Source organism: Chiloscyllium plagiosum, unplaced genomic scaffold (assembly GCF_037043375.1).
Source record: "Chiloscyllium plagiosum isolate Xiang-an unplaced genomic scaffold, Cpla_swu_hap1 HiC_scaffold_1, whole genome shotgun sequence".
NCBI classification, from domain to species: domain Eukaryota; kingdom Metazoa; phylum Chordata; class Chondrichthyes; order Orectolobiformes; family Hemiscylliidae; genus Chiloscyllium; species Chiloscyllium plagiosum.
Window position 1 is genome coordinate 135235640 of NW_028270139.1, and position 27469 is coordinate 135263108.

The 27469-nt window shown below is 41.9% G+C and overlaps 1 protein-coding gene across 3 annotated transcripts in view; it reads left to right on the plus strand.

Moving 5' to 3' along the window:
• Nucleotides 1-12705, plus strand: part of LOC122560971 (uncharacterized) — a 67324-nt gene extending 54619 nt beyond the window's left edge. For all 3 annotated transcript variants that reach the window (XM_087990966.1, XM_043712249.2, XM_087990972.1), the window contains exons 6-9: nt 1194-1282; nt 3790-3902; nt 5931-6087; nt 10539-12705. In XM_087990966.1, the coding sequence (XP_087847092.1) occupies nt 1194-1282; nt 3790-3902; nt 5931-6087; nt 10539-10702 (523 nt within the window). In that variant the 3' untranslated portion in view covers nt 10703-12705. The remainder of the gene's footprint in view (nt 1-1193; nt 1283-3789; nt 3903-5930; nt 6088-10538) is intronic.
• Nucleotides 12706-27469: the final 14764 nt, after the last annotated feature.

The window sequence follows — 27469 nt, forward strand, 5'->3', positions numbered from 1 at the left end:
GCTTCAATTGTATAAGAGGTTAGGCAGTACCTGGACAGTAACATGTGCAGTTTTGGTCTCCTTCTCTCCAGAAAGATGATATTGCTATAGAAGGAATGCAACGAAGGTTCATCAGATTACTTCCCACGATGGTGGGACTGTCCTTGGGCAAACTGAGCCAGTGTTCTTTAGAGCTCAGAAGATTGAGAGGTGAACTTGTTGAAACTTGCAAAATATGTAAAGGGATAGATGGAATATATGCAAGAAAGGTGTCTGCCTTAGCTGGGGAGTCTAGAACCAGGGGCACAATTTCTAAATTGGGGGGGAGGGGGGGGGAATGGATGTCACTTGGGTCCAGGATTAGGTTTTTGTCCCTCAGTCGATTGTGAATTTTGGAATTCTGTACCATCGAGGGCTGTGTATTTAAGGGAGCGATTGACAGACTTCTGATTACCGGTGGCATACAGGGCTATAGTGGTGGGATGGGTAAAAGATATTTAAGTGTTTAATCAGCCATGATTGAGCTTGCCCTACCACTCATAATACACTGGGCTAAATGGCCTGTTCCCATGTTTGGATGTCCTCCAAATATTGGCCTGGTTTCTGGATCACTAGATCTGTGACCATGTGACCATTGTGCTACCATATCCCCTAATGGCACTTGAGAAGCATCAGAACACCTTACTATTCCCATTTGTGAGCTGCCTCAATGTGCTGAAGAGAATTGACTGAAATTCTCAGCTACACTTCCAGATCTTTGTGAGCTTGCCACATCTTACTGTGGTTGTTTCCAGGCTCCAACCACCTTCCAATCTTTGAAACAGCTGCTTCTTGGCTTTTCTTCCAGCTCCCTTTTGACTCTGCATTATTTTGATAAAGCCAGATAGATTATTTTTATCTCCTGAAACCCTCCTGTTTTGATTTATACTTTTATCTTAATTGACCTAACCTCTGTTCTTCACTACTCCCCTTTGCTTTGCTCTATCCACTATTAAAGCCAGCTGAGGCACGATCCACATGAGAGATAATATCAAAATGTGAATAGTATTGTAGCACTCCCAGATCCCTTTTTATTCCACTTCTTTTTATTCCACTAATCTGACTCTGCAGAGTCAACTGTGCCTACATTGTTTGTTTAACCCTGTAGATGCTGTCCTTTTGTGATAGAAGCCTAATGCTAGGTTAGTGTGTGTAAAATGTTCTTTTCTTTTCAGCGCAACTCAATGCGACAAGTGTACAAAGTGCCCTGGTGGGGAGGAAGCCCTGACGACTGCAGCAACAGAGTGCACACCATGTCGACCAGGTATAGGCAGATTATATGAACATCTTTCCTGGGTTTACCCTGGAGGGGGAGGTGCAGCAATTGAGCACCTTTTTGGAGGAAATTCAATAAGGAGGTTAGGTGTGGGGGGGGAGGTGATAGGGGAAGTGGGATACAGAAAAAAAACCACCCCAGTCACAAAAAGCCATTGAACTACTCCAATCCCATTTTCCACCACTTGGCCTTGGCATTGCAAGTAGCCGTCTAATTGTTATGAGGTTTTCTGTCCCTATCACCCTTTGGGTGAAAAGGTTTTTTTCCTCACATTTCCTGTAAACCTTTTGCCTTTACCTTTTAATCCAGTGTTGACGTCCTTGATCCCTTCATTAAGGGGGGAAAACATCTGTCCATGTACCTCATATAATTGTATATGTCTCAATTGTGTCCCCCTCAGTCTCCTCTGTTCTAAGGAAAACAATTCCAGTGTCTCCAATAATTTCATCACACAACCCTCCAGCCCAGGCAACAGCCTGATACATCTCCTCTGCACCCTCACCAGTGCAATCCCCTTCCTCCTGTCATAAGGATAATGTTTATACAGTTCTTGTATAACTCACTGCTCTTAAATGTGATTAGATTAGATAACTTAGTGTGGAAACAGGCCCTTCAGTCCAACAAGTCCACACCGACCCGTCGAAGCGCAACCCACCCAGACCCGTTCCCCTACACTTACCCCTTCACCTAACACCTATGGGCAATTTAGCATGGCCAATTCACCTGACCTGCACATTTTTGGACTGTGGGAGGAAACCGGAGCACACGGAGGAAACCCACATAGACACGGGGAGAATGTGCAAACTCCACACAGTCAGTTGCCTGAGGTGGGAATTGAACCCGGGTCTCTGGCGCTGTGAGGTAGCAGTGCTAACCATAGTGCCACCATGCCACCCACATTGCTGCTGTACTAATGGCTACCTTAACCACTTTTCTTTTCTTTACCTATCCTGCTACTTTTAAGTGATCAGTCGAAATGGAGGCTCAGGTCCCTCTCATCCTGATGCTTTAGGTTTGAACAATAGAGTTTTTTTCCAATGATGCAAATAACTCTGGTTAAGAGCTTTTAATGTCACCCAGGAGTCCTGTCATTAGGCCTATTCTTCTGGTTTTGCTTAATTTCATTCGTGTGGGTTACTGTGCTGAGGCTGTGTTAATTGGTCTCATTTAGTTTTCCTGAGAAGCTGATGGTGAGCCTTCTCCCTGAACTATTGCAATTCCTGTTGCATTTGGCTCTGGGTCGTGCTCATATACAATTTATTTCTGTTTTTCCATCCGTAGACCGATGCAACTACCACAATGTTCCATACAGCAGAGTCCAGGAGCAATGAAATCTAGTCTGCTCAAGTCTTTATGCAGCAGCAAAACAAGGTGGCAGTGTATAAAATGCTGTTGATGCAAAACTGTATCCCTGCTAAAACAAAATGTTCTGTTTTTCTTCTTAGGGCAGTATTTATTGCACTTATCATCCAGGCAAATAGAGTAATCCAGCACATTCCTGACTTGCATGTGGAGATGTTGACAGAGTTTGGCGAGGCAGGTGGATTACTCCAGGGTTCCTAGTCTCATTTACTTTTGTAGCTACTCAGATGTGTTTCAGACCTATGATAGCTTCAGGATGTTGATAGTGGTGGTAATATTATTGAACATCAAGGTGCCGTGGTTAGGATTGTCTTTTGTTAGAGATAGTTATTGTCTAGTACTTGTGTGGTTAAAATGTTACTTGTCATATATCACCCAATCCTGAATGTTAACCAGGTCTTGCTGAAACGAGGAATATTTCAGCATCTCAGGAATTGCAAATGGTGCTGAACATTGTAATTGTCAGTGACCCTCTGTACCCCTGACTTTGTGATGGAAGGAAGGTCACTGAAGCATCTGAAGATGTTTGGGCCTAGGAAGCTACCCTGAGGAAGTCCCACCTGGCTCAGTTATGTCACAACATGTCTGAATGGTTTGTTTAAAATGGTCTCACCTGAGGAGCTCCTGCAATGATGTCTTGAGATTGAGGTGATTGATCTAATCATTGATCTAATGGTTTCAATTTAAGGACTAACTCAGTTGGCTCAATTAAGGGCAGTGTTCTCTGGAGTTGCAATATTGGTGGACATGTAACCAAATTTTACCTGAGTTGAGTCTACTGCTGCTTTACAGGGATGGAGGGGGGAGGTTCCTGAAGCAGACTGTGGGCTCCAATTTTTTTCCCCTTCCAAGCTGGCAACAGGAAGTATGAAGGACATTTATGACAACTTAACTCCTCCCATGTCATCTCTGGCAGTACTAATAACTTGGTTGCCATCAGCTAACTCTTCACAGAGCAGGAATCTATCTGATGATTGTGCTGGGCTGTGTATTTGTGTACTGTGCCATGTAATGTATTTACAAATTGAACAGCACAGGTATTGAGCAGGTGGGTTTATATAGAAATTTGACATCTTATTGGTGCAAGTATGTGGTAATTGATGGATTCATTGGCTCTTTTTTTGTTTTTGCAGGAATGTACAAGCAGCCAGAAGATTTACTTTGCAAGATGTGTAAGACTGGGTACTACCAGACATTGGTTGGACAGGAGAGTTGTGACCTGTGTCCTGAGCAACATTATTGCCCCGTGAGTATTCCTAATTTGGAACAGTACTATGTGTGTTAGTTACAACATTGCCTGAAGCAGCCAATTGCACTAGCATCAAGACCATGATCATCCAAAGCAAACTCTTCGGTGCTAGCCACATGCCTGAGTTCCAATTGCCAAAGCAAATGATCTTCACCCAACTCAAGGAAGCACTCCAAAACCTCCATCCAGGACTATGCAGCTCCCCACTTGGTGGGCACCACATCCGCAAGCATTGACGTCTAGTAGTAAGCAGTGTGTACCGTCGGCAAGACGCACTTTGGAAATTCATCAAAGATCCTCGGGGATCACCTTCCAAACCCACAATCATTTCCATCTAGAAGGATAATGGCAGCAGATACATGGGAACACCACCGCCTTCAAGTTCCTTTCCAAGCCACTCACCATCCTGACTTGGAAATATATCGTTGTTCCTTCACTGTCGCTGAATCAAAATCCTGGAATTCCCTCCTTAATGCCATTGTGGGTCTACCTATAGCACATGGACTGCAGTGGTTCAAGAAGGCAGCTCATCACCAGCTTCTCAAGGGCAATTGGGGATGGACAATAAACACTGGTCAGCCAGCGATGCCCGTGTCCCACAAGCAAATTTAAAAGGAGGACAACTGAAGCATTACAGAGGATCCCTGAAGGCTTCCCTCAGGAAATGTAGTGTAGATGTCAGTACTTGAGAGATTCTTGTTTAGAAGAAGCTGACTTGGTGGAAGGTGCACAATTCTTCAAGAACACCCATCAAGAGTATGTATGGGATTAGCAGTGGAGAAGGGTATGGCAATGATGATAAAGCTAAGGACCACCTCCACCTCCTGGATACACCTGCCAAATGTGTGGTTAGAGATGTGGCTCTGTGATCGGGATCATCAGCAACACAAGGACTCTCAGAGCCCATGCCCAGTGACCCAGAATTTCCTGGGTGTGCAATCGTACACATCAGTGAGTGAATACCGACAATGACAACACCATTGGCACGCACGAGGAGGGAAACAATTCCACGAACACCTGCTTCCTACCCTTAAAAGTAAACCCTCCAAAATTTACAGTTGATTGTTTTCAGAACTGTGTAGAGTCAGCTGTGAATCACAGTACAAACTCGTCCATGCCGACCAAGTTTCCTAAACCGAACTAATCTCATTTCCCTACATTTGGCCCATATCCTCTAAACCTTTCCCATTCACGTACCTGTCCAAGTATCTTTTTTAAATGTTGTTGTAATTGTATCCACCTCAACCACTTCCTCTGGCAGCTCATTCTGAACCGAGGAACCTTTATTATCCAGCATTTGATTATCCAAATTTTGAATTATCCAAACAAGATCACAAGGACCCAATGCTTGGCTAACTGTTATCTGAACATTTCAATTATCCAAACAAAATACTCCTTGCCCGTGTCATTTGGATAATCAAAGCTCCTTGTAAACACCTGACCTCCGTGATTTGCTTGTGTTGGTTCAGGTGGGATAACTGCTACTTTTAGAAATCTCAATCTCATAGTTCATGGTAAATGTTATCTGGCACTTTGACTCACCAAGGCTGGGATGTCCTCTCCTGGGTTTTGATTATATTGTTTAATTGTATGTTGCTTGTGGTTTGCTTTTCACATGTTAAACTTAGCAATCTGTTAAACCATAGTAGTTCCTACATGATTTACAGGAGCTCAACTTGCTGTCAATGGTAGGAATAATGATTGCTTTATAGTTTTTTACATGGAAAAACTGGATGTAAAGAATCTGAGCGCTGTTAGTATTTTCATAAAGGCTCCAATATTAAAGAGTGAAGTCTTCATAATTTGACCAATGTAAATACACAGCAGCTTACTTAATATTTCTGAAGTGTGGTGAGGTACATTTTAGGTGAAGAACTACCAGAATTTGCAATGTTTTGTCTTTACTTTTTTTTTGTCGTTTGTTTCATGGTTTTACTGGGTTTCTAGTGATTGAGCAATGAAGTTGATTCTAAGCTGAAATGTGGCCATTAGGGTGTACAAATTACATGACTTCTGTTTTCCCAGAGTCCAGATGTTGCTCCAATCCAGTGTCCAGTTGATGCATTTTGCCCACCTGGAAGTACTGCGCCTCAGTACTGCATGGAAACATTCTTCCGGAAGTCGGGAGATCACTGTGTGCTGACACCGTTGACCATCTTCCTGCTTGTGTTCCTTTCGTTAAGTGAGTAGAGAGCATGAATTACCTCTCTTCCATTCCTGAAAGTGGTTCAGGCACAGCTAACTAACACAAATAAGACTTGGTGTCCAACTCTAACTGCTCAATATCTCAAAAGTTGTCCAACATCCTGTCTTTGAAATAGATGAAGGAAAAATCTCATTATTCAATGAGATTGAACACTGTGGGAACATCATTGAGTGTTCCAAATATGTTTGTAATACTTATGGTGAGTGATGGAAATAATGATTGGAGTTCTATCAAGGTGACCCCCAATAAGATTCTTAACTTTTTAAATAGGTGGAATCTGATAATTGGAGAGCTGGACAGTGTTTAATCCAATAGCAGTGTTGTATCAATGCTCTGTAATCTAGCAGTGCAGGGTGCTTAGAGTTCTCCCAAATGTAATTGTATTGGGATGTCCCCTCTAACCTGGCCGGGTTTGTACTCTGTGATACATAACACATGGATCAAAATATCTTGAGAAGGGCATTTGGTGTTTTGACTGGGTGAGGAAGTATTAAATCCCTGAATCTGTGTTTATGTTTCTCAGATGTTCATGGCCTGGACTTTGCAGTTAGTGGTGAAATGGCAGTGCTCTTTGCTGATCTCCGAACGCTGTTCAATGATACAGGTCTCTGTGGTGTAAAATTCTATATGGACAGAATTGAGGAACTAGAAAAGAGACCTTGACTGGGAGTTATGTACAGGTCCCTAGCAGTAGTCAGGGTGTGGGGCACAAGATAAGAAAGGCGCTATTACAATAATCAAGGGGGACTTCAATAAGCAGGTGGACTGGGAAAATTAGGTTTGTTGTTGATCTCAAAAGGAATTATTGCAATATCTATTATAAGATGGTTTTTGGGGCAGTTTGGTGGTAGAGACAGTTAGGGGACAGGCAATTCTGGATTTGGTGATGTGTAATGGGGCAAGCTTGATTAGGCAGCTTTAGGTGAAGGAACCACTATATGATGGAATTTACCCTGCAATTTGAGCTTGAATCCGATGTAACTATACTACAATTTGAGTAAAGGTAACAGACATGAGCAAAGTATTGATTGGAAGGAAAAGAAAGATGGTGAAGCAACAATGGCAGGTGGTTCAGGGGGTAATTCAGAAGGCACCACAGAGATTGATCCTAAGGAAGAAGAAGCATACTAGGGGGAGGGCGAAGCAACCATGGCTAATGAGGGAAGGCAGGGACAGTACAAAAGCAAAGGAGAAGATGCTGGGAAAGTTAAAAGGTCTGAAGGTGGTTAAATCAGCTGCAATGGATGGGCCTATGCTCTGAAGGAGAAGCTGAGGAGATAACTTATGGTTGCACTGCTGCCTCACAGCACTAGGGACCTGGCTTTGATTCCACCCTTGGGTGACTGCCTGTGTGGAGTTTGCACATTTTCCCCGTGTCTGCATGGGTTTCCTCTGGGTGCTTTAGTTTCGTCCCACATTCCAAACGCGCAGTTTCATGGATTAGCCATGCTAAATTGCCTTTTGTGTACAGGGATGTGCAGGCTATTGGATTAGCCATGGTAAACACAGGGATACGGGGATAGTTGGGGGGTGGGGGTATGGGACGCTGTTTGGAGTGCCAGTTAGACATGGTGGCTTCTTTCACTATAGGAATTCTATGATTCTGTTCTGAGATTGTAGAGGCATTGGTGGCAATCTTTCAGGAATCACTGGAGTCTGAGAGGGTCCCAGAGGAGTTGAGAATGAACATTCCTGTTTAAGACGGGAGGAAGGCAGAAAACAGGAAATCATAGGCTGACCTTGGTTGAAGTTAACATTTTAGAGGCCATTATTAAGGATGAGAGTACTCGGAAGTGCATAGTAAAATAGGGTAGAGTCAGCATGGCTTCATCAGGGGGACCTCTTGCCTGACCAACTTGTTAGAATTGTTCGAGGAGGTAATGAGAAAGTTAGATAAAGGAGAACCAGTGGAAGTGATCTATTTTGATTTCCAGATCGTCTTTGAGGTACTGCACAGGAGGCTGCTAAATAAGAGAACAGCCCATTGTGTTAGGGGCAAGATACTAGTGTGGAAAGAGGATTTGTTGACTGGCAATTCTTTTCAGGATGGCAGCTGGTGACTAGTGGAGTTCCATAGGGGTCATTGTTGGGACCACAAATACTGACGTTATATATAAACAGTCTGGGTGAAAGAACTGAGGGCATTGTTACTATATTTGCTGATGACACAAAGATAGCTGGAGAGACAGTTAGTGTTGAGGAAGCAGGAGGCTGCAGAAGGACTTGGACAGGCTGGGAAAGTGGGCAAAGAAATGGCAGTTGGAATACAATGTGGGAAAGCTTGTGGTGTTGCACTATGGTAGGAAGAATAGACTATTTTCTAAACTGGAAAAGGCTTTGGAAATCTGAAGCACAAAGGGACTTGGGAGTCATGGTTCTGGATTCTCTTCAGGTTAACGTACAGGTCCATTTGGCAGTTAGGAAGGTAAATGCAATGTTAGTATTCATTTCAAAAGGACTAGAATGCAAGAGCAGAGATATACTAATGAGGCTATACAATGTTCTGGTCAGACTGCATTTGGAATATTGAGAGTATTTTGCGCTGTGCATCTGAGGCAAGATACGCTGCCTCTGGAAGAGGTCCAGAGGATGTTTATCCAAAAATTATCCTGTGGATAAAGGGCTTGTCGCATAAGGAGCAGTTTGAGGTTTGACCTGCTGACCTGCTGCCTGACCTGCTGCGCTTTTCCAGCAACACATTTTCAGCTCAGTTCCAAATCTATAATGCATTTACTCAGCCACAAATTATCTGGCTAAACAGATTATAAAATTCTCTGATTTCAACCAGTGTTGGTCTTTGTAATGGAAGTAATGAATTTACGGTTGGATTTTCTGCCCTTTGTTTAAGAGTGTTGAATTTGAGAATTAGGTTGTATGGTCTTATGGTGTGAATTTCAACTTTTCTGATAATTTTGTTAATTGGGAAGCAATAAACTGATTATCTTTTTTCTTGCTAATCATGTTTTTGCAGAGATTGAGTAAGGATTGAAACTTTTGCATTCAATTTGAGCTCAAATACTGTAACAGAGTATGCTATTAAACTCAGAACCTCATCTACTATGTCTGTTGCTTTCTGTGGTCCCCTCTACATTGGGGAGACAGGATGCCAACTTGCAGAACGTTTCAGAGAACATCTCTGGGACACGCGCATCAAACAACCCCACCTCCCAGTGGTCAACCACTTCAGCTCCCCCACCCACTCCGTCAAGGGCATGAAGTCTTGGACCACCTCCAATGTCAAATCCAATGACTAGAGGAATGAATGTCTCATCTTCTGCCTTGGGTCCGTCCAACTACACGGCATCGACATCAATTTTCACCAGTTTCCTCATCTCCCCTTCTTCCACCTCATCCCAGATCCAGACCCTCCAACTGGGCACCGCCCTCTTGAACTTTCCTTCCTGTCCACCTATCAGCTCCACACTCCGTTCTGACCGACCACCATCAACCCCCACCTACATCCATCTATTGTCTTCCCAGCTACCTTCCCAACCCCACCCCCACCCATTTATCTTATCTCAGTCCTGATGAAAGGTCCCGACCAGAAATGTCGATTTTCCTGCTCCTCCAATATTGCTGTGCTGTTCTAGCTCCACATTGTATTGACTTGGACTTCCAGCATCTGCAGTCCTTACTATTCCTAAGTCACACATTTCTCCATATTGAATTCCAAACACCACCATTTTGCCCACTCACTTAATTTTGTCTGATGTCCCTTTTGTAACTTCCTGTTTTGTGCAACTTGTCAACAGCAAACTTGGCGATTTATAAATTTCGTCTTCCAGCAAGTCATTGATTTCTGGTGAAAATTTGAGACCTTGGGGACAGATCCCTGCGGAGAAACACCTGCCATTTTTTACTAGGCTCTGTGGCTGTGTGTAAATCCAGTATAGATTTTGAATTATCTAGCTAAACAGACTAGAAAGTTTGTCGATTTCATCCAGTACTGGCCTATGCCATGTAAATGAGGAATGGAAGTACTGTAATGAATTTACAGTTGGATTTTGGGCTCCTGAGTTTAAGAGTGTCGAGTCTGAGAATTGGATGAGCTTTTTTTAGAATTATCAATGACCCTTGTTCGAGTGAGATAGTGAAGATTCACCTTGGCTTCACGTTTGCTGGGGTCAGCAATGTGAGGTATTTGAGTCCGAATGGCAGGAGAGTTGGAATCACTGATTTTTGTACCTGATTTGCTCAGTGCCAGATATTTCCTAAATATCTTAAGATTGCAGTAACATTTCTATTTTGCGAAAAAATCAATCTTAAAAAGAGTGAACTATTAATGGGTAAGTTGTATTTACTTATAAGAAACACTAGTGAAACAACAGTATTGAATTTCTTTCCATAGAAATTACATGAACCTTGTATGTATTACTAGCTGTGATCCTGTATATTTCTGTTTCTCATCAATTTCATGTTTTTTTCAGTTATTTTGCTGATTACTGTAATAATTTTTCGTCGCAAGAAGAAAGTCAGACAGGTAGACCCTGTGCGCTCCCCGTTACTGAGGAAAGAGCCATTCTCTGGTCAGGAGCCTCATCCGCCTTACGGAATCACGTGGGATAGAGAACCAGTATATGCAGGATGGTAACAACAGCTTTGTGGTTCTTCTGGTACCAGGAATAGGCTCATAACTAGTACATGAGGTAGAATTTTTTCTTCTCTTCTCTTCTCTTTTTCAACAAGAGAAATTAATGCTTCTCCAGAGATGCTGCATCTCTGCTGGCATTCAGTCTTGTGGGACTGCACATTCCTCTGATTCATTGCAAGTCTTTGATGTATTCTGGATCACGAGCAACTTTTTGTTGTTCGTTGCTTATTGACACCTGCCCCATTTTATTGTTTCTGTCATGGTCTATAAGGTTTACTGGTGAAGAAGTACTGCCAATGCAGTCTGACAACTAGACTGTTTTGTATCCTTCCCTTTGTGACAGTGCCATCCAGAAACTAAGATGAAGCACCATTGTATTAAATGGAGTTGAACCCCTGGTACCAATTGTGTGGAAAACTGGCTTTCTGGTTGAAAATTGTGTCAGCAGGTTCTTTCCAAGTCACGTATTCATCATCTTATTTGCTGAAGAAATTACATCCTGAACTGCATGAAATTACATCCTGAACTGCATGAAATTACATCCTGAACTGCATAAAATTCACTTGTTTTTGAACTTAACATTTTGAGACAAAATTCAAGATGAATAGTGTTAACAATTTTAATTTGCACTAATTTTTTCAAAAATGCATGTGTTTTACATAATAGAATTTTCTGTTTGAATAGAAACCATTTACTGACAAACTATTAATACACTTTAACTATTTTTCAAGTAGTTCCTGTTCAAAAATATTTCATTTTTATTTCAGAAGGTGGAATGACTGCTACTTATTGTACTTCCACTTTATTTGAATGCAGTTTGACAGTTCTTCTAAGATAGTTACTGAATCACATATATAGCGATATGGAAGTGAAAGTGTGGAAGATCACTTTAGATTTTATATTTGGAACCATCATTGTCCAAATTATGTATTTTCCCCTCGTAAACTGGATTTTAAATTTTGTCTTGTAAAACATTTTATGTACAATATTGTTAATGTGGAATGATTAAATGTAAATTTGTAGATTAAGATTGTGGTTAACGTATATTGAAAAGCTGTGGTAATAACTTGTATAGATGAGTGAGAACAGTGTTCTTTCCCTTGTCCCACGAATAGTTTTTCAAGTATGGAAGGGACTAGTCAACAGCAAACATACAGTTCTTTTGTCATTGATGTGAAGTGCCTGGGTTACCCTCATTCCATCTTTAGTTGATGTCCACTTATTATGTGAAAGGTTTGGGCTGCAGACAAACAATTAAAAGATAGCACTGCATCCAGATATAATATAGTGAGGTTAGACATTCAGGCTGGTGTCTGATACACTGCTGAGAATGTGAGAAATTGTAGATACACCACCAGAATTGGATGTGGTAAACCTTTTGAGTTAATAGTAACTTGGCAGGCACTGAATGGACTTCATTGGCAAAAGCAGGTGACCTGAATTTCTTTCTTTCTTTGAAGAGAATCTCTTCTTTTGCTCCATCCCTCCCCACACCAACCTATTTGGACTTAAACACGCACACTCTTCAAATCTTGTGATACACAATTTATTCTGTCTGATTTTGTTAACACAAAACACTGAACTCAATGTATTATTTGTATTGTTTATCTTATAGGACATTAAAATTTTTTAATGGTTTGCCATCTGTATGTTTTGGGAGGAGAGATTTGAGTTTGCTAGTATGTAATCTCGGTATGAGAAGATGAAATTAACAGCAGTAAAGATACTGGTGTTTGCATGTTTAGCTGAACTTGCACAATCAAATTCTCAATGCCTCAAGTAATATTAGCACTGTTTATACACTTTTTTAAAAAATGAAGAGATTGAAATGTGGAAGCGATAGTTCTCTAACTCTGATTTTTAAATGCTACTGTCTGTAATGCTGACTGTTCACTAAAGTGCCTTCAATCCTGTGTTTAAAGAGTTTGTTGATTTGAAATGTAATGAGTTTTAGAAATGAATGCTGTGCAACCAAAATTAAAAGGACTTAAACAATTTTCCGAGCTGTTTAGAAATGTCTGAGTGTGGTTTGTGTGTGCAAGATGTCCAGGTGGATGGGGTTTGTTGGAGGTGGGAGGAATTGTCCTCTGAGGATGGGCGGGAGCCCTGATTGAAAAAGTGAGCCCAGAGGCTGAGTCAGCACAAGAAATGTTCAATGTCACATTAATTGAATTTGACCACCCCATGCTGGTCTGTTTCTTGCCCACAATCTCTACATTTCCAACTGTCGCCAGGACACTGACTGACTGCCTCAACTTGTCCGCCCCCCCCACTCCAACTTCTCACCATCACAACGCGCAGCCCTCCATGACCTCTGCTCCAACTGCAACATCCCCATAAAACCTGCGGACAAGGGGGCAAGGAAGCGCAGTGATAGTTTGGCGCACTGACCTCTACACTGCTGAAGCCACATGCCAACTCGCGGGCACCTCCTCCTATTGCCCCCTTGACCACAACCTCCCCTCCCATCAATTCCTGATGAAGGGCTTATGTCTGAAATGCTGATTCTCTTGCTCCTTGGATGTTGCCTGACCTGTGCTTTTCCAGCACTACACTTTTCACTCTAATCTCCAGCATCTGCAGTCCTCACTTTCACCATGAGGTGGATTGGGTATGGTGAAGATGCTGAAAATCAACAATGTGTGAGACTTAATTATTATTAGACCACTTGGAGAACGGGGAACACTTCTGGGTGAAACATTTGGACTGTAGGTGTGGTCATCTGGAAGTTCAGTGATCCAGCTGCAGGTGGTCTGTGTGCTGTAGGTATACCCATGATGCTGTTAGGAAGGAGTTTCAGACTTTTGACCCAGCAACACTAAAGAAATGGTAATGTATTTCAATGATATGATATGATATTTTCACCACGTGTGGCTTTGAGGAGAACTTGCAAATTATGTTCCCAATGGTTTGGCCTTGAACTTCTGGATGGTAGTGGTCATGGGTTTAGAAGGTGCTGTTGGCCTTGGAGAGTTGCTGCAGTGTATCTTATTGATTGTACACACTGCTCCCACTGTAAATTAGTGGGGAATGGGACTGAATATTGAAGGTAATCGAATGGGTGCCAATCAATGCCTTTGTCCCACTTGTGTACCCAGCATATTTATACGGCTGGTTCTGTTCAGTTTCTGGTCAATTGTAACCGTGTTGGATGCTGAAAGTGGGGGTTTCTGCTATGGTAATGCCATTGAATGTTAAGGGGTGAGGTTTCAATTCTCTCATTGCAAATGAATGTTATGATTCAATTATCAACCCAAGCCTAATTGGTGTCGTGATGTATTTGGATACTGACAGCTTCAGTGTAAGTAGTTCTGTTATGACTTGCATTTTGTTAACACAAATTTGTAACACGATTGACGAATTGGGGGTACTGTTTCCACAGGACCTTCAGCGAGGTCATTACACTGAGCATACCAGAAGAGAGAAGAAGGAAGAGATGATTCAAGTACAAGAGACCCCGGGGGAAGTACCTCTCGTGAACAGTTGCATCTATTGAAAACTGTCGAAACAGATGACACTGCCTCCACGCCAATTTACAATTGGCAGACCTGTTCGCCCCTCAGACTGAGTCTAGACTAGAGTGGTGCTGGAAAAGCACAGCAGGTCAGGCAGCATCCGAGGAGCAGGAAAGTCGACATTTCGGGCAAAAGCCCTTCATCAGGAGCTTCTCTGACTGGCAGAGCAGATGTGTCAGATAACATGCAGAGCTGTGGTAATAGGGGACTCCATAGTGAGAGGGACTGAAAGGGATTTCTGTGGCAACAAGCAGAATTTGAGAGTAGTGTGTTGCCTTCCTGGTGCCAGGATCCAGGACGTCACCGACAGAGTGCAGGGAATCCTCAAGGGAGAAGGTGAAGAGCCAGAGGTGGCGGTGCATGTCAGTACAAATGACATCGGGAAGAAGAGGAAGGACATTCTACAGCGGGACTTCAGAGAACGTGGACGAAAGCTGAAAAGCAGGACTTCCAGGGTAGTTATCGCCCGGTTTGCTTCCAGTTCCTTGGGCAGGAACAGGGAGATAATGGACTGAAATGTGTGGCTGAGAAATTGGTGCAAGAAGCAAGGAATTAAATTCTTGAATCACTGGGGTATGTTTTGCAGGAAGAATAAATTATACAAGAGGGATGGGTTGCATCTCGTTTGGTGGGGGGGGGGAGGCGCAGCAGCATTCTGGCAGGCAGGTTTGCCACTGCAACACAAGTGTGTTTCAACTGAGAAGCTAGGGGAGAGGGGACAATCTGGAAATTTAAGAAGGAAGTTAAAGGGAATGTGAGAATAAGAGAAGTTAAGAAAGACAACAGAATCAACAGAGCAGAAAACTCAAGAAGGGATCTTACAGTCTGGTCAAGTGAAATAGGGATTGATAGGAAGGGTGAGGGGAGTAACAAATTAAAAATATTATATGTGAATGTATGAAGCATAAGAAATAAGGAGGATGAGCTCGAGGCTCAGTTGGAAATTGGCAGGTACGATGTTGGGATAACTGAGACATGGCTTCAAGTGGACAGGGCCTGGGAAATGAATATTCAAGGCTGTACGTGCTATCGAAAGGACAGACTGACGGGCAGAGGGGGTGGGGTGGCCCTGTTGGTGAGGAATAATATTCAGTCCCTTACGAGGAGGGACATGGAATCAGGAGATGTAGAGTCAGTATGGATAGAGCTGAGAAATTCTAAGGGTAGAAAGACCCTAATGAGAGTTATCTACAGGCCCCCAAACAGTAGTCTGGATATAGGGTGTAAGTTGAATAAGGAGCTGAAATTGGCCTGTTGCAAAGGTATTACTACAGTTATGGGGGATTTCAACATGCAGGTAGACTGGGAGAATCAGGATGGTACTGGACCCCAAGAAAAGGAGTTTGTGGAGTGCCTCTGAGATGGAATCTTAGAGCAGCTTGTACTGGAGTATACCATGGAGAAGGCAAATCTAGATCTGGTGATGTGCAATGAACCGGATTTGATCAGGGACCTCTAAGTAAAGGAGCCATTATGAGGTAGTGACCATAACACGATGAGCTTTAATCTGCAATTTGAGAGGGAGAAGGGAGAATTGGAAGTGTCAGTATTGCAGTTGAACAAAGGGAACTGTGAAGCTATGAGGGAGGAGCTATCCAAAGTTCAATGGTTCAATACCTTCACAGGGTGGCAATGGAACCACAATGGCAGGTATTTCTGGATACAATGCAGAAGGTGCAAGATCAGCTCATTCCAAAGAGGAAGAAAGATCCTAAGGGGACGCAAGGGCTGACAAGGGAAGTTAACGACTGTATAAAGATAAGAGAAGTAGTATAACATATTAAAGATGAGCGGGAAGCCGGAGGGCTGGGAAACTTTTAAACAGCAACAGAAGACAACTACAAAGGCAATACACAAGAGAAAAAATGAGGTACGGAGGCAAACTGGTCTAAAATATAAAGGAGGATAGTAAAAGTGTTTTTAGGTATGTGAAAAGGAAAAAAAGGTTAAGACTAAAATTGGGCCCTTGAACACAGAAACGGGTGAATTTATTATGGGGAACAGGGAAATGGCAGAAGAGTTGAATAGGTACTTTGGATCTATCTTCATTGGGGAAGACACAAGCAATCTCCCAGATGCAACAGTGGCTGAAGGTCCTAGGGTAATGGATGAACTGAAGGGAATTTGTTAGGCTGGAAATGGTGTTGGATAGACTGTTAGGTCTGAAGGCTGATAAGTCCCCAGGACCTGGTGGTCTGCATCCCAGGGGTACTTAAGGAGGTGGCTCTAGAAATCGTGGATGCATTGGTAATCATTTTTCAATGTTCTACAGATTCAGGATCAGTTCCTGTGGATTGGAGGGTGGATAATGTTGTGTCCCACTTTTCAAAAAGGGAGGGAAGAGAGAAAATGGAATTATAGACCGGTTAGCCTGATGTCAGTGGTGGGACAGATGCTGGAGTCAATTATAAAAGATGAAATTACAACTTATTTGGAGAGCAGTAACGGGATAGATCAGAGTCAGCATGGATTTACGAAGGGGAAATCGTGCTTGATTAATCTTCTAGAAATTTTTGAGGATATAACTATGAAGATGGACGAGGGAGAGCCAGTGGTTGTAGTGTAACTGGACTTTCAGAAAGCCTTTAATAAAGTCCCACATAGAAGATAATTGAGCAGAATTGGGGCACAGGGTATTGGGGGCAAAATACTGACTTGGATTGAAAATTGGCTGGCTGACAGGAAGCAAAGAGTAGTGATAAATGGGTCCCCTTTGGAATGGCAAGCAGTGACCAGTGGGGTACCATAAGGTTCAGTGCTGGGACTGCAGCTGTTTACAATATACATGGATGTTATATATGACGGCATTAAAAATAATATTTGCTGAAGACACAAAGCTGGGTGGCAGGGTGAAATGTGAGGAGGATATTGAGAATACAGGGTGACTTGGACAGGCTGGGTGAGTGGACGGATGCATGGCAGATGCAGTTTAATTTGGATAAATGTGTGGTTATCCACTTTGGCAAGAACAGGAAGGCAGATTACGACCTAAATGGAGTCAAGTTAGGTAAAGGGGCAGTACAAAGAGATCTGGGTGTTCTTGTACACCAGTCGATGAAAGCAAGCATGCAGGTACAGCAGGCAGTGAAGAAAGCTAATGGCATGCTGGCCTTCATAACAAGAGGGATTGAGTTTAGGAGCAAAGAGGTCCTTCTATAGCTGTACAGGACCCTGGTGAGACTGCACCTGGAGTATTGTGTACAGGCTTGGTCTCCAAATTTGAGGAAGGACATTCTGGCTATTGAGGGAGTGCAGCGTAGGTTCATGAGGTCAATTCCTGGAATGGCTGGACTGTCATATGTTGAAAGATTGGAGCGACTGGGCTTCTATACGCTTGAGTTTAGAAGGCTGAGAGGGGATCTGATTGAGATGTATAAGATTATTAAAGGATTGGACACTCTGGAGGCAGGAAGCATATTTACGCTGATGGGTAAGGACAGTTTAAAAATAAGGGATAGGCCATTTAGAACAGAGTGCATGAAGAAGTTTCTCCTCAAGAGAGTGGTGGATATAGGAATGGTCTGCCCAGAAGGCACTGGAGGCAGAATCTCTGGATACGTTTGAGAAAGAGATGGATACAGCTCTTAAAGATAGTGGAATCAAGAGTTATGGGGATAAGGTAGGAACAGGATACTGATTGTGGATGATCAGCCATGATCATAATGAATGGTGGTGCTGGCTCGAACAGCTGAATGGCCTACTCTTGCACCTATTGTCTACAGTGCAAACTTTTTAAACTTTTAAAACAATTAGATATACCAAAAAATTCAAATTTCAAAACTAGCCAGCTGTCGAATCTTCTCTTTGTTTCTTCCTTAGTCATCATTTCTTCTTCTTAAGGTTTTCTGTTTCACAGGTAATTGATAGATAAAGCGAGCAATTCTACATGCAGTTTGCATATGTTGGTGGCTTGGCAGTTCCTCTCCAACTGTTCAATTTTCCCCAGTCTTATACCCCAAAGCAGTAGATCGTTTCATTTGTTTAATATTGCCAAACTATCAAATTCAAACTTAATTGGAGTTTAGTATCTTGGGGCATAATTTAAAGTGGCGGAATTTGAATTTGTTTTTGTCTCATAGCAACCAAGGTACAGCTAGCTGCTAGACCAAATATTACATTGTAAATTCTCCAGCACTTGCTAAATCCTTCAACTCTCTTAAAGGTACAGTATACCTCTATACCTTCATAACACCTCCCCCCTTAAGAAAAAAAATGAACCATCATAATGAAAAGATGGCTTCATTTTTTTTTTTCTATTGTTTAAAAAATACATTACTCTAACATACAGATAACTTCAATCTAAGTTCACCTCAATTTCTTCCTATATACATAACACTGGATAAATACAAATCTCATCTAAACTTTCAGTTAAATCCATGATAATGTATCTGTGATTACATTCTTATGACCTACTACATGTACGATTTTTAAATTAAAATTCTGTAACAGAAGACTCCAATGAAATAGTCTCATTCTTGTCTTTTAAAGCATTCTAAGAATGTAAAAGGATTGTGATCCGTGTACACAATTGTCTCCGACACATTGTTCGTGACATACACATTAAAATGTTGTAAGGCCAGTACCAAACTCAATAGTTTTTTAATCATGGAATATTTCCTCTGGTGGATGTTGAGTTTCTTTGAAAAGTAACCACCTGGTAGTTCAAGCTCCAACTCCTATGTCACTAGCATGGATGGTGATTTTTAAAAGGTTTAAAAAGTTTGGTGTAGCTAAAACCAGTTTGGTGGTTAATATGGCTTTCAAATGGTCGAATGCCTCCTGGCATGGTTCTGTCCACTGAAACTTTGTGTTCTTCTTAAGCAAATTGGTTAATAGTGCCACTATACTGCTGAAGTTTGGAACAAACTTCTGATAGAATCTGCTGAGTCCTAAGAATCGAAGCATCTCTTTCTTTGAGGTTGGTCCTGGAAATTCCTCAATGACCTTTGTCTTTGTGTTCCATGGGGTCAATATTCCATGACCAATGTTATGTCTCAAGAATGTCACCTCGCAAATTCAGTTTTATTTATTACTAGTTTTGCTTCTCATAGTCATTCAAAGAGCTTTGCCAACTGTACCATGTGATCTTTCCAGGACTTACTAAAGATCACTACATTGTCCAAATAGCCTGCACAGTTTGCTAACCCAGGCACAACTCTGTTCATGAGTCTTTGGAATATGGCAGGTGTGTTCTTCATTCCAAAGGGCATCACTTTAAACTGATATAGCCCATTTGGTGTTACAAACGCAGAAATTTCTTTGACTATCTCTGATACTGCGTGGTTACCGGCACGTAGCTTTAAGTCCAACTTGATGATTTGTAACTGGTTTGTCCAACATTCTCAATACAGTCCTCCAATCTCAGTATTGGATATGAGTCTGATTTTATAACGGTGTTGACCTTCTGATAATCCACACATAATCATTGAGTCCCAGTCAGTTTGGGAACTAAGACTATCAGCAAACTCCACTCACTCTGGCTCAGTTCGATGATGTCCTCGTCGAGCGAGGCCTCCACCTCCTCCTGGACCTGTCTGGCTATGACAGGATTAAGCTGATAGGAGTGTTGTTTTATCGGAACAATATTTCCTAGGTCTGCTTCATGTAAAATAGCATTAGTCCTTCCCATCTGATTCTTACATTAGTCCTCATACAGCAGTAACAATCCTTTCAACTGTCGTCTTTGCTCCTGAGAAAGATAGTTTACTTACCAATCCCACTCCTCAAGGACTTCTTCACTTTTTAACATATTTTGAGGCACATCAAAATCCATGTCATCTGGATTTGATTCCTCACTCCACGGGGCTGTAATAACACTTGTTTCTCCAGTTCTTTCTTGTTCTCTGGAAGGGGACCTACAGACACATTTCTAACCCGTGTGAAATGTGGGAATTGGCAGTAAAGGTGCTGGTTTTATTACTGCCTGTGGCTTACCTACCATTTGGCACATGTGACACGAACGGCAAAACTTAACCACATTCTTGTGCATTCCAGGCCAATAAAAATGTTTTTGTACTTTAGCCTGTGTCTTTCGTACCCTTAAGTGACCACCTACAGGTAGTTCATGTGCTACCCATAACACCTTCTGTCTGTATGCTACTGGCAACACAATTTGGTGCACTTTGGCCAATTTTCTTCTCTGTACTAACCTGCTGTGGTCTCCACTTCCATCTTAGGATTCTTTATTTCAAACAATAATCCTCAGGAATATTCTCTGCCTCCTTTCCGAGTACGCATCCGCATATATATATCTTTTATCATCTCTTTCTGTTGCAAGTCCCTTAGCCTTTCAGGATTAAGTACTTCTATCTGACCCTCTGCCTATAATCCAGTACCATTATATCAAACAGGGTATCTGATAACTGAACCTCAAGTCCTTCAACTTTCTCTTTACTTTTCACTTCATGCTTTGAATTATGATCGTGGGATCTGGTTACTACACAGTCTGGGGAAAAAAAACAGGACATTTTTCTTTTAACTCCTCAGTTTCTTGGTCTTCCTTGGGCTTTCCACAACAAGAGGAACTCCCACAACTCCCACGTTGGACCCTGCCAAATCATTCCCACAAACAAACTGAATTCTTGGAACTGACGCTGTCTCCAACCTGATCTTATATAGGGGAACATGAAATTTCTGTCCATCTATCTAACAAGTTACCACACTCTCAGGTAACATCAGAAAGCATACATATTTGCTCATCTCGCACTGTCATAGACTGGTTAGTTCCTGGATCTCTCAAAATTATAACTTTTTGTCCTTCTCCCCCTGTTTTTTCTGAGTAGACTTTACCCATAGAGGCAAATTCTTTGTAGGGATCAGGTACTAACTCCATACCCAGTCTTTGCCCATGCTGAGCACTCTCCTGCAGCTCCTCGGCTCTCCTTGGGGTTTCCTTACTACCTTCACTAATGTCACTGGCTTAGCTTCTTTTACCACATCTTTTCCCACAGTGCCTTTCTTTAACAACCAGCACTGTGTATTTGTGTCCCACCTTCTGGCAGTGAAAACACCTTTTCCCAGAGGCATTCTGAAACAACCGGCTCTGTAATTTACTGTGTCCCACTCCATTACAGTGAAAACACATGAGGCCTTTCACCTCCTTTCCGCTCTCTTGGGCTTCTTTTTTAACCAGTGGTAAATTCTTACCAGTGTTCTTGACTCTTTTGTAGTGTAGGATCTCTCCTTCTCCTAACTTCTATCCCTCACAGGATGAAATTCTGGCTGGAAACTTGTCTTATGCACCAACATGTATTTATCTGCTAATTCTGCTGCTCTTCTCACTTCCTGAACTTTCTGTTCCTCCACGTGACTGCTTACCATCTCTGGAAGTGAGTTTTTAAACTCCTCCAGCAGAATAATCTCTCGTAGAGCCTCAAAGGTCTTATTTATTTTTAAAGCCTGCACCCATCTATCAAAATGATTATGTTTTAATTCTTTTGAACTCAACAGAAGTCTGACCTGGTGCCTTCTTTATTTTCTGAACCAATGCCTATATGCTTCTGGTACCAATTCATAAGCACTTAAAATAGCCTGTTTAACCTCTTCATAATCTCTTGACACCTCATCTGACAGCGCAGCGAATACCTCACTAACTCTGCCTACAGTTTAATCTGAACTAGCATTACCCATAAATCCTCAGACCACTCCATCTGCCTAGACAATTTTTCAACCTCTTTCTCATGAAAATGTGGCAGAATTATATATTTGTATATATCACTACCTTCTCTTTTAATCTTCATCTTGTTAACTTTTGCTGACCTAAGTCACAACTTCTAAGATCAAATGCTCTCTTTTTTTCTCGGCTAAAACCTTCTTTCTTTTTCCTCTCACTCTCTTTCTGTCCCTCTCTGTCTGTCTGTCCCTCTGTCTGTCCCTCTGTCTGTCCCTCTGTCTGTCTCTCTCCTCCTCCTTCTTTCTCTCTCCCTCTTTCGTTCTCTCCCTCTTTCCTCAGCTAAGAACCTTCTCTCTCCCTCTTTCTCTCTCACTTTCCTGTGTCTTTCTCTCTCTTTGTTTATCTTCTAACTCCATTTTCCTCAGTTGTAATGTAAGTATTTCTACCTCTTCTGCACTTGTCTATTTCTCTGACACACCAAAGTGTTCAAGTAATTCCCTTACAATTTCAGCTTTACTTCTGTCATTGGTTAAACCTAAATCTAACTTCTTCCCTAATTGTAAATGTATGGCCTTTTTCTTTCCCTCTAAACTTTGAGAATCATGTTCAAATCTCAGAACCTCTTAAGCAATTTTAAGAGCCATTTCTCTCACTTTTAATTTATTCAGCCACAAGTCGCCAAAATTAAATAAATTGCCTCATCCAGATTTTATTTAAAGATCTAGGACACTAACCTGCAAGTGTTTAAATCTACTGGGCTTTATACTACCCCAAATCTATTCAAATCTGTCTAAACCTGTTTAATCTCAGACGAAAGCCCCCACCTGTTATGACATGGGGTAAAACCCTCTACTAATTTAAACCAGCTACATGGAAGAAGTTCACCTTGCACTGTAATCTGCTAAATTCGAGGCAAAGAACTATCCCAATGTTCACTGTTTAAAGTAAAAATTAAAGTAAAGTAAACACGTACAACTCTTTTCTCTGAACTTGTACTTTCCTTGTGTAATACTGGTTGGATAAAGCCCCCAATTAAGATTTAACAAAAAATTCAAATTTCAAACCAGTCATTGTCAAATCTTCACTTTTGTTTCTTCCTCACTCTTCTTTTCTTCATAGGGTTTCTGATTCACAGGTCATTGATTGATAAAGGTACCTTTTAAGAGAGCTATTGTGTGAGCAGTTTGCAGATGTTGGTGGCTTGGCAGTTCTTCTCCAACTGTTCAATTTTCCCCAGTCTTACACCCCAAAGTATTGGATTGTTTCATTTGTTTTGATATTGTCAAAATATCAAATTCAAACATGACTGGAGTTTAGTATCTTGGGGTATAATTTAAACTGGCTGAATTTGAATTTGTTTTTGTCTCATAGCAGTACCTGTGTTGCTAACTGTTGGACCAAATGTTACATTGTAACTTCGCTAGCACTCTGTGTGTTTGCTATGTGCTTCAACTCTCTTAAAGATACAGTACACCTTCATAACAGAGGCCATTCAGCACATCATGCTTGGACTGTACAGAACATTGTAACTTGATGCCAATTTCTTCCTCCCACCCACAATAACCTTGCGCAATGTAACTTTTTCTATTCAACATTCCCACTCTGACCTGACGGTAGAGGGAAGGTCACTGTTGAAGATGGTTGGGCCCAGGCCACTAGCCTGAGGAACTTGGGCTCTTTTAGCACTGTGGTAATGTCCCTAACTCTGAGGAAAAGGGACAAGGTTCATGTTATACTTCCTCCAGAGGTGTTGAAACAACTCTCAATAGGTTGTTTAGAAAGTAACTGCCCTGAGGTATCCCTTCAGAGTTAGTCTGAGACTGAGATGGTTGATTTTCTTTTTCTTTTTCAATAACCACAATCATCATCTTTTAAGCACAGTATGGCTACAGTCAGTAGACAGCTTTATTCCAATTCCCATAACATCTGGTTTGGTAGGATTTTGATGTAAAAGATATCCTTGCATCCTCTCTGGAGTTCAGCTGTGTTTGCTCAAGGCTGTAATGAGGGCTGGAGCTGAGGCCCTGGCAGAACCTAAATAGATTATCAGTCAGCATATTCCTGTTGACTAAATGCTACTTGAACAACGTCACCACTAGTCCTATCATTATTTTTGCTGGTTCTTGATTCAGAATAGACTTCAGAATAGGCAATTGACTGGGTTGGATTTTTTTGTGGACAGGAAATACTTGGAGACTTTTTCTTATCAGCCACTGTCACTCCTCAAAAAATAATTATGTTTTTCCATGACTTGCTTTCCATATAATTTTAGACTTCCTGGTTTGGTCTGTTCCTGTTTTTCAGGCTGAACTTTGAAGCTAGAACTCATCATTAGATGTTGAATTCATCTTTTTCAGTTCCTCTAATTTAAAATGATATTTACCAGGTACATATTCAAGTCCTGTAAAAAAAAAAAAACTTTCTAGGAACTGTTTAGATGGCAATGGTTTAGTGGCTCATAAAAAGCTGTAAATCCCTCCTGGCATGTGTCAGGTTACCTGTCCAGGCTTTAGACTTGCTTCAGCTGAGATGGGTGCATTTTGCCAACCAGACATCCTACATTAATCTAGTCCTATTTGGCCCATATCCCTCTAAACCCTTTTTATTCATATACCCATCCAGATTAGATTAGATTCCTTACAGTGTGGAAACAGGCCCTTTGGCCTAACAAGTCCATGCCGAAGCACAACCCACCCAGACCCATTCCCCTATATTAACTCCTTTACCTAACACTATGGGCAATTTAGCATAGCCAATTCACCTAACCTACACACATTTTTGGACCGTGGGAGGAAACCAGAGCACCTGGTGGAAACCCACACAGACACTGGGAGAATGTGCAAACTCCACACAGTAGGCTGAGGTGGGAATTGAACCTGGGTCACTGGCGCTGAGAGACAGTAGTGCTAACCACTGTGCTACCGTGTAAATGCAATTCTTTTGAAAACGATCCTTTTTGTCCAATATGTTTATTTGGCTTGGAATGCTTCAACAGAATGTGAAGTCTCGTTTGTTCGTTACTATGCTCTAGCTGAGGGCCCTCATGTGGTGCAATGTAATATCCTTATCCTTGGACCGGGAGGCCCAGATCAAGTCCAACATGCTCCGGAGGTGTGTAATAACTTCTCTGAACAGGTTGATTAGAAAAATATCTTAAATAGAAAGAAAACGCTCTAGCTAATGACTGACAACCTTGGTGTTTTTTGAGAGGTTCTCTTCTCTGAAAAGACCAGCTTTCACAGCAGGATTGCTTATTTTGAAGAGAATCATTGTGAGATAATCTTTCAGTGATTCAAACTCTCAGGATTCAGTGAGATATGTCAGTGCCATCACAAGCTGAACAATGGTCCTTCCCTCCTTTTGAACAAGTACCATTCATGAATAACATTTATATGGGGTTAAAAATATGTTTATGTGCTTTTAAGGTCTTTCCAGTCTGAATTCTTTGTTCTTTTGTGAAGTTCAGAGTGCAACACAGTCTTGTAGCTTTGGGAGGATACAATATGGGTTACATGATGAAGTGGGTCACTATTCTCATTTTCTGTCTTTTCCAATTCCAAAAATGATGAAAGGTGTCACCAGTAGTGCTAGCAATTAGCATTTAGTCAACAGTAACGTGCTGACTCTGTCCTGGAAACAATTCCACTTCCATTGTGGAGGGAGTGAAATTCCTCAACTATTCTGACTAGCTCAGCATTTCAAAGTTGCACACCATGGTGTTAATTCATTTTTTCTTTGTTGTTTGCAATAGTTGGCTCCCAATGCTCTAATTTACTAAATCTCTTAGCATGTGGAAGTGTGAAAATAAAGTGTTTAGTAGCTGGCTCAAATAACATGAAAAAAAGGTTCCAGCTGAGGTTGAGGTCATGTGTCTATGGTAAGCTAGCCAAGACACTATGTACAAACAAGGTGATACCGAAGACACACCAGACTCTGAAGGGGAACTAACATAATAAATACTGAAGTAATTGTTGTTCTGGCTGGACCATTCAATATAATGGCAGAGTATGAGGATGAAGGATAATCTTTGTTTTACTTGTGGGATGTGGGTGTCGCCAGCTGAGCCAAGATTTATTGCCTGTCCATAGATGACCTTGAGAAGGTGAGGGATGAGCTATCACCTTGAACTGCTGCAGTCCATGTGCTGTGGGTAAAATCCCTTTGGGAGGGATTCTAGGATTTTGACCCAGCAACACTGAAGGAATGGCAATATATTTCCAAGTCAGGATGGTGAGTGGCTTGGAGGAGAACTTGAGGTGGTAGTGTTCCCATGTATCTGCTACCCTTGTCCTTCTAGATGGAAGTGGTCATGGGTTTGGAAGGTGCTGTCTGAGGATCTTTGAGTTGTTACTTAGTATCAGCAATGTGTACTGAGTGTCAGAGTGGTGGAAGGAGTGGATGTAGTGCCAATCAAGCGGACTGCTTTGTCCTGGATAGTGTCAAGCTTTTTTGTTGTTGGAGCTGCACTTATCCAGGCACATGGGAATATTCCACAACACTCCTGACTTTTGCCTTGAAGATAGACAAGCTTTGGGGAGTCTCTTGTTGGGGATGGTCATGCCACATGTCACTCCAAGCCTATACATTCTCCAGATCTTATCACACTTGAACATGGACTGCTTCGGTATCTGAGGAATCACAAATGGTTTCAACAACTGTGCAATCATCAGCAAACATCCCCCCCACTTCTGATCTTATGATGGAGGGCAGGTCATTGAAGCAGTTGAAGATAGTTGGGACTAGGACACTACCCAGAGGAACTCCTGCAGAGATGTCCTGGAACTGAGATGACTGACCTCTAACAACTACAACTACCTGCCTTTGTCAAATATGACTTCAACCAGTGGAGAGTTTGCCCCCTGATACACATTGAATTCAATGTTGCTTGGGCTCCTTGATGCCACATTCAGTTAAATGCGGCCTTGATGTCAAAGGCAGTCACTCTCATCTCATCTCTGAAATTCTTCTCTTTGTTCACATTTGAACCAAGGCTGTAATGAGGTCAGGAGCTGAGTGCCCTGGTGGAACCCAAACAGGGTCTCACTAAGCAGGTTGTTGCTGAGCAGGTGTGGCTTGAAGATACTGTTGGTGACACCTTCCATCACTTTACTGATGATCGAGATTAGACTGGGCAGTAATTGGCTGGGTTGGACTTTTCTTACTTTTTGTGTATGGGACATACCTGGGCAATTTTCCACGTTGGGTAAATGTCAGTGTTGTAATTGTACTGGAATAGCTTGGCTAGGGGAATGGCAAGTTCTGGAGTACAAGTCATCAATAATATTACCAGGATGTTGTCAGGTTCCATTGCAGTATCCAGTGTCTCCAACCATTTCTTGATATCATGGAGTGAACTGAATTAGCTGAAGGCTTTAAGGCCAGGGACTAGGAGGCCGAGATGGATCATCCACCTGGCACTTCTGGCTTAAGATTGCTACAAATTTGCATCTTTTGAATTGGTGTGCTGGATTCTTCCATCATTGTGAATGAGGATATTTGTGGGGCTGTCCAGTGAGTTGTTTAAAGATCTACCGCCATTCTTGACTTGCAGAACTTAGACCTGATCTGTTGGTTCTGGGATCGCTTAGCTCTGTCTATTACTTGCTATTTATGATATTTGGCATGCAAGTAGTCCAGTTT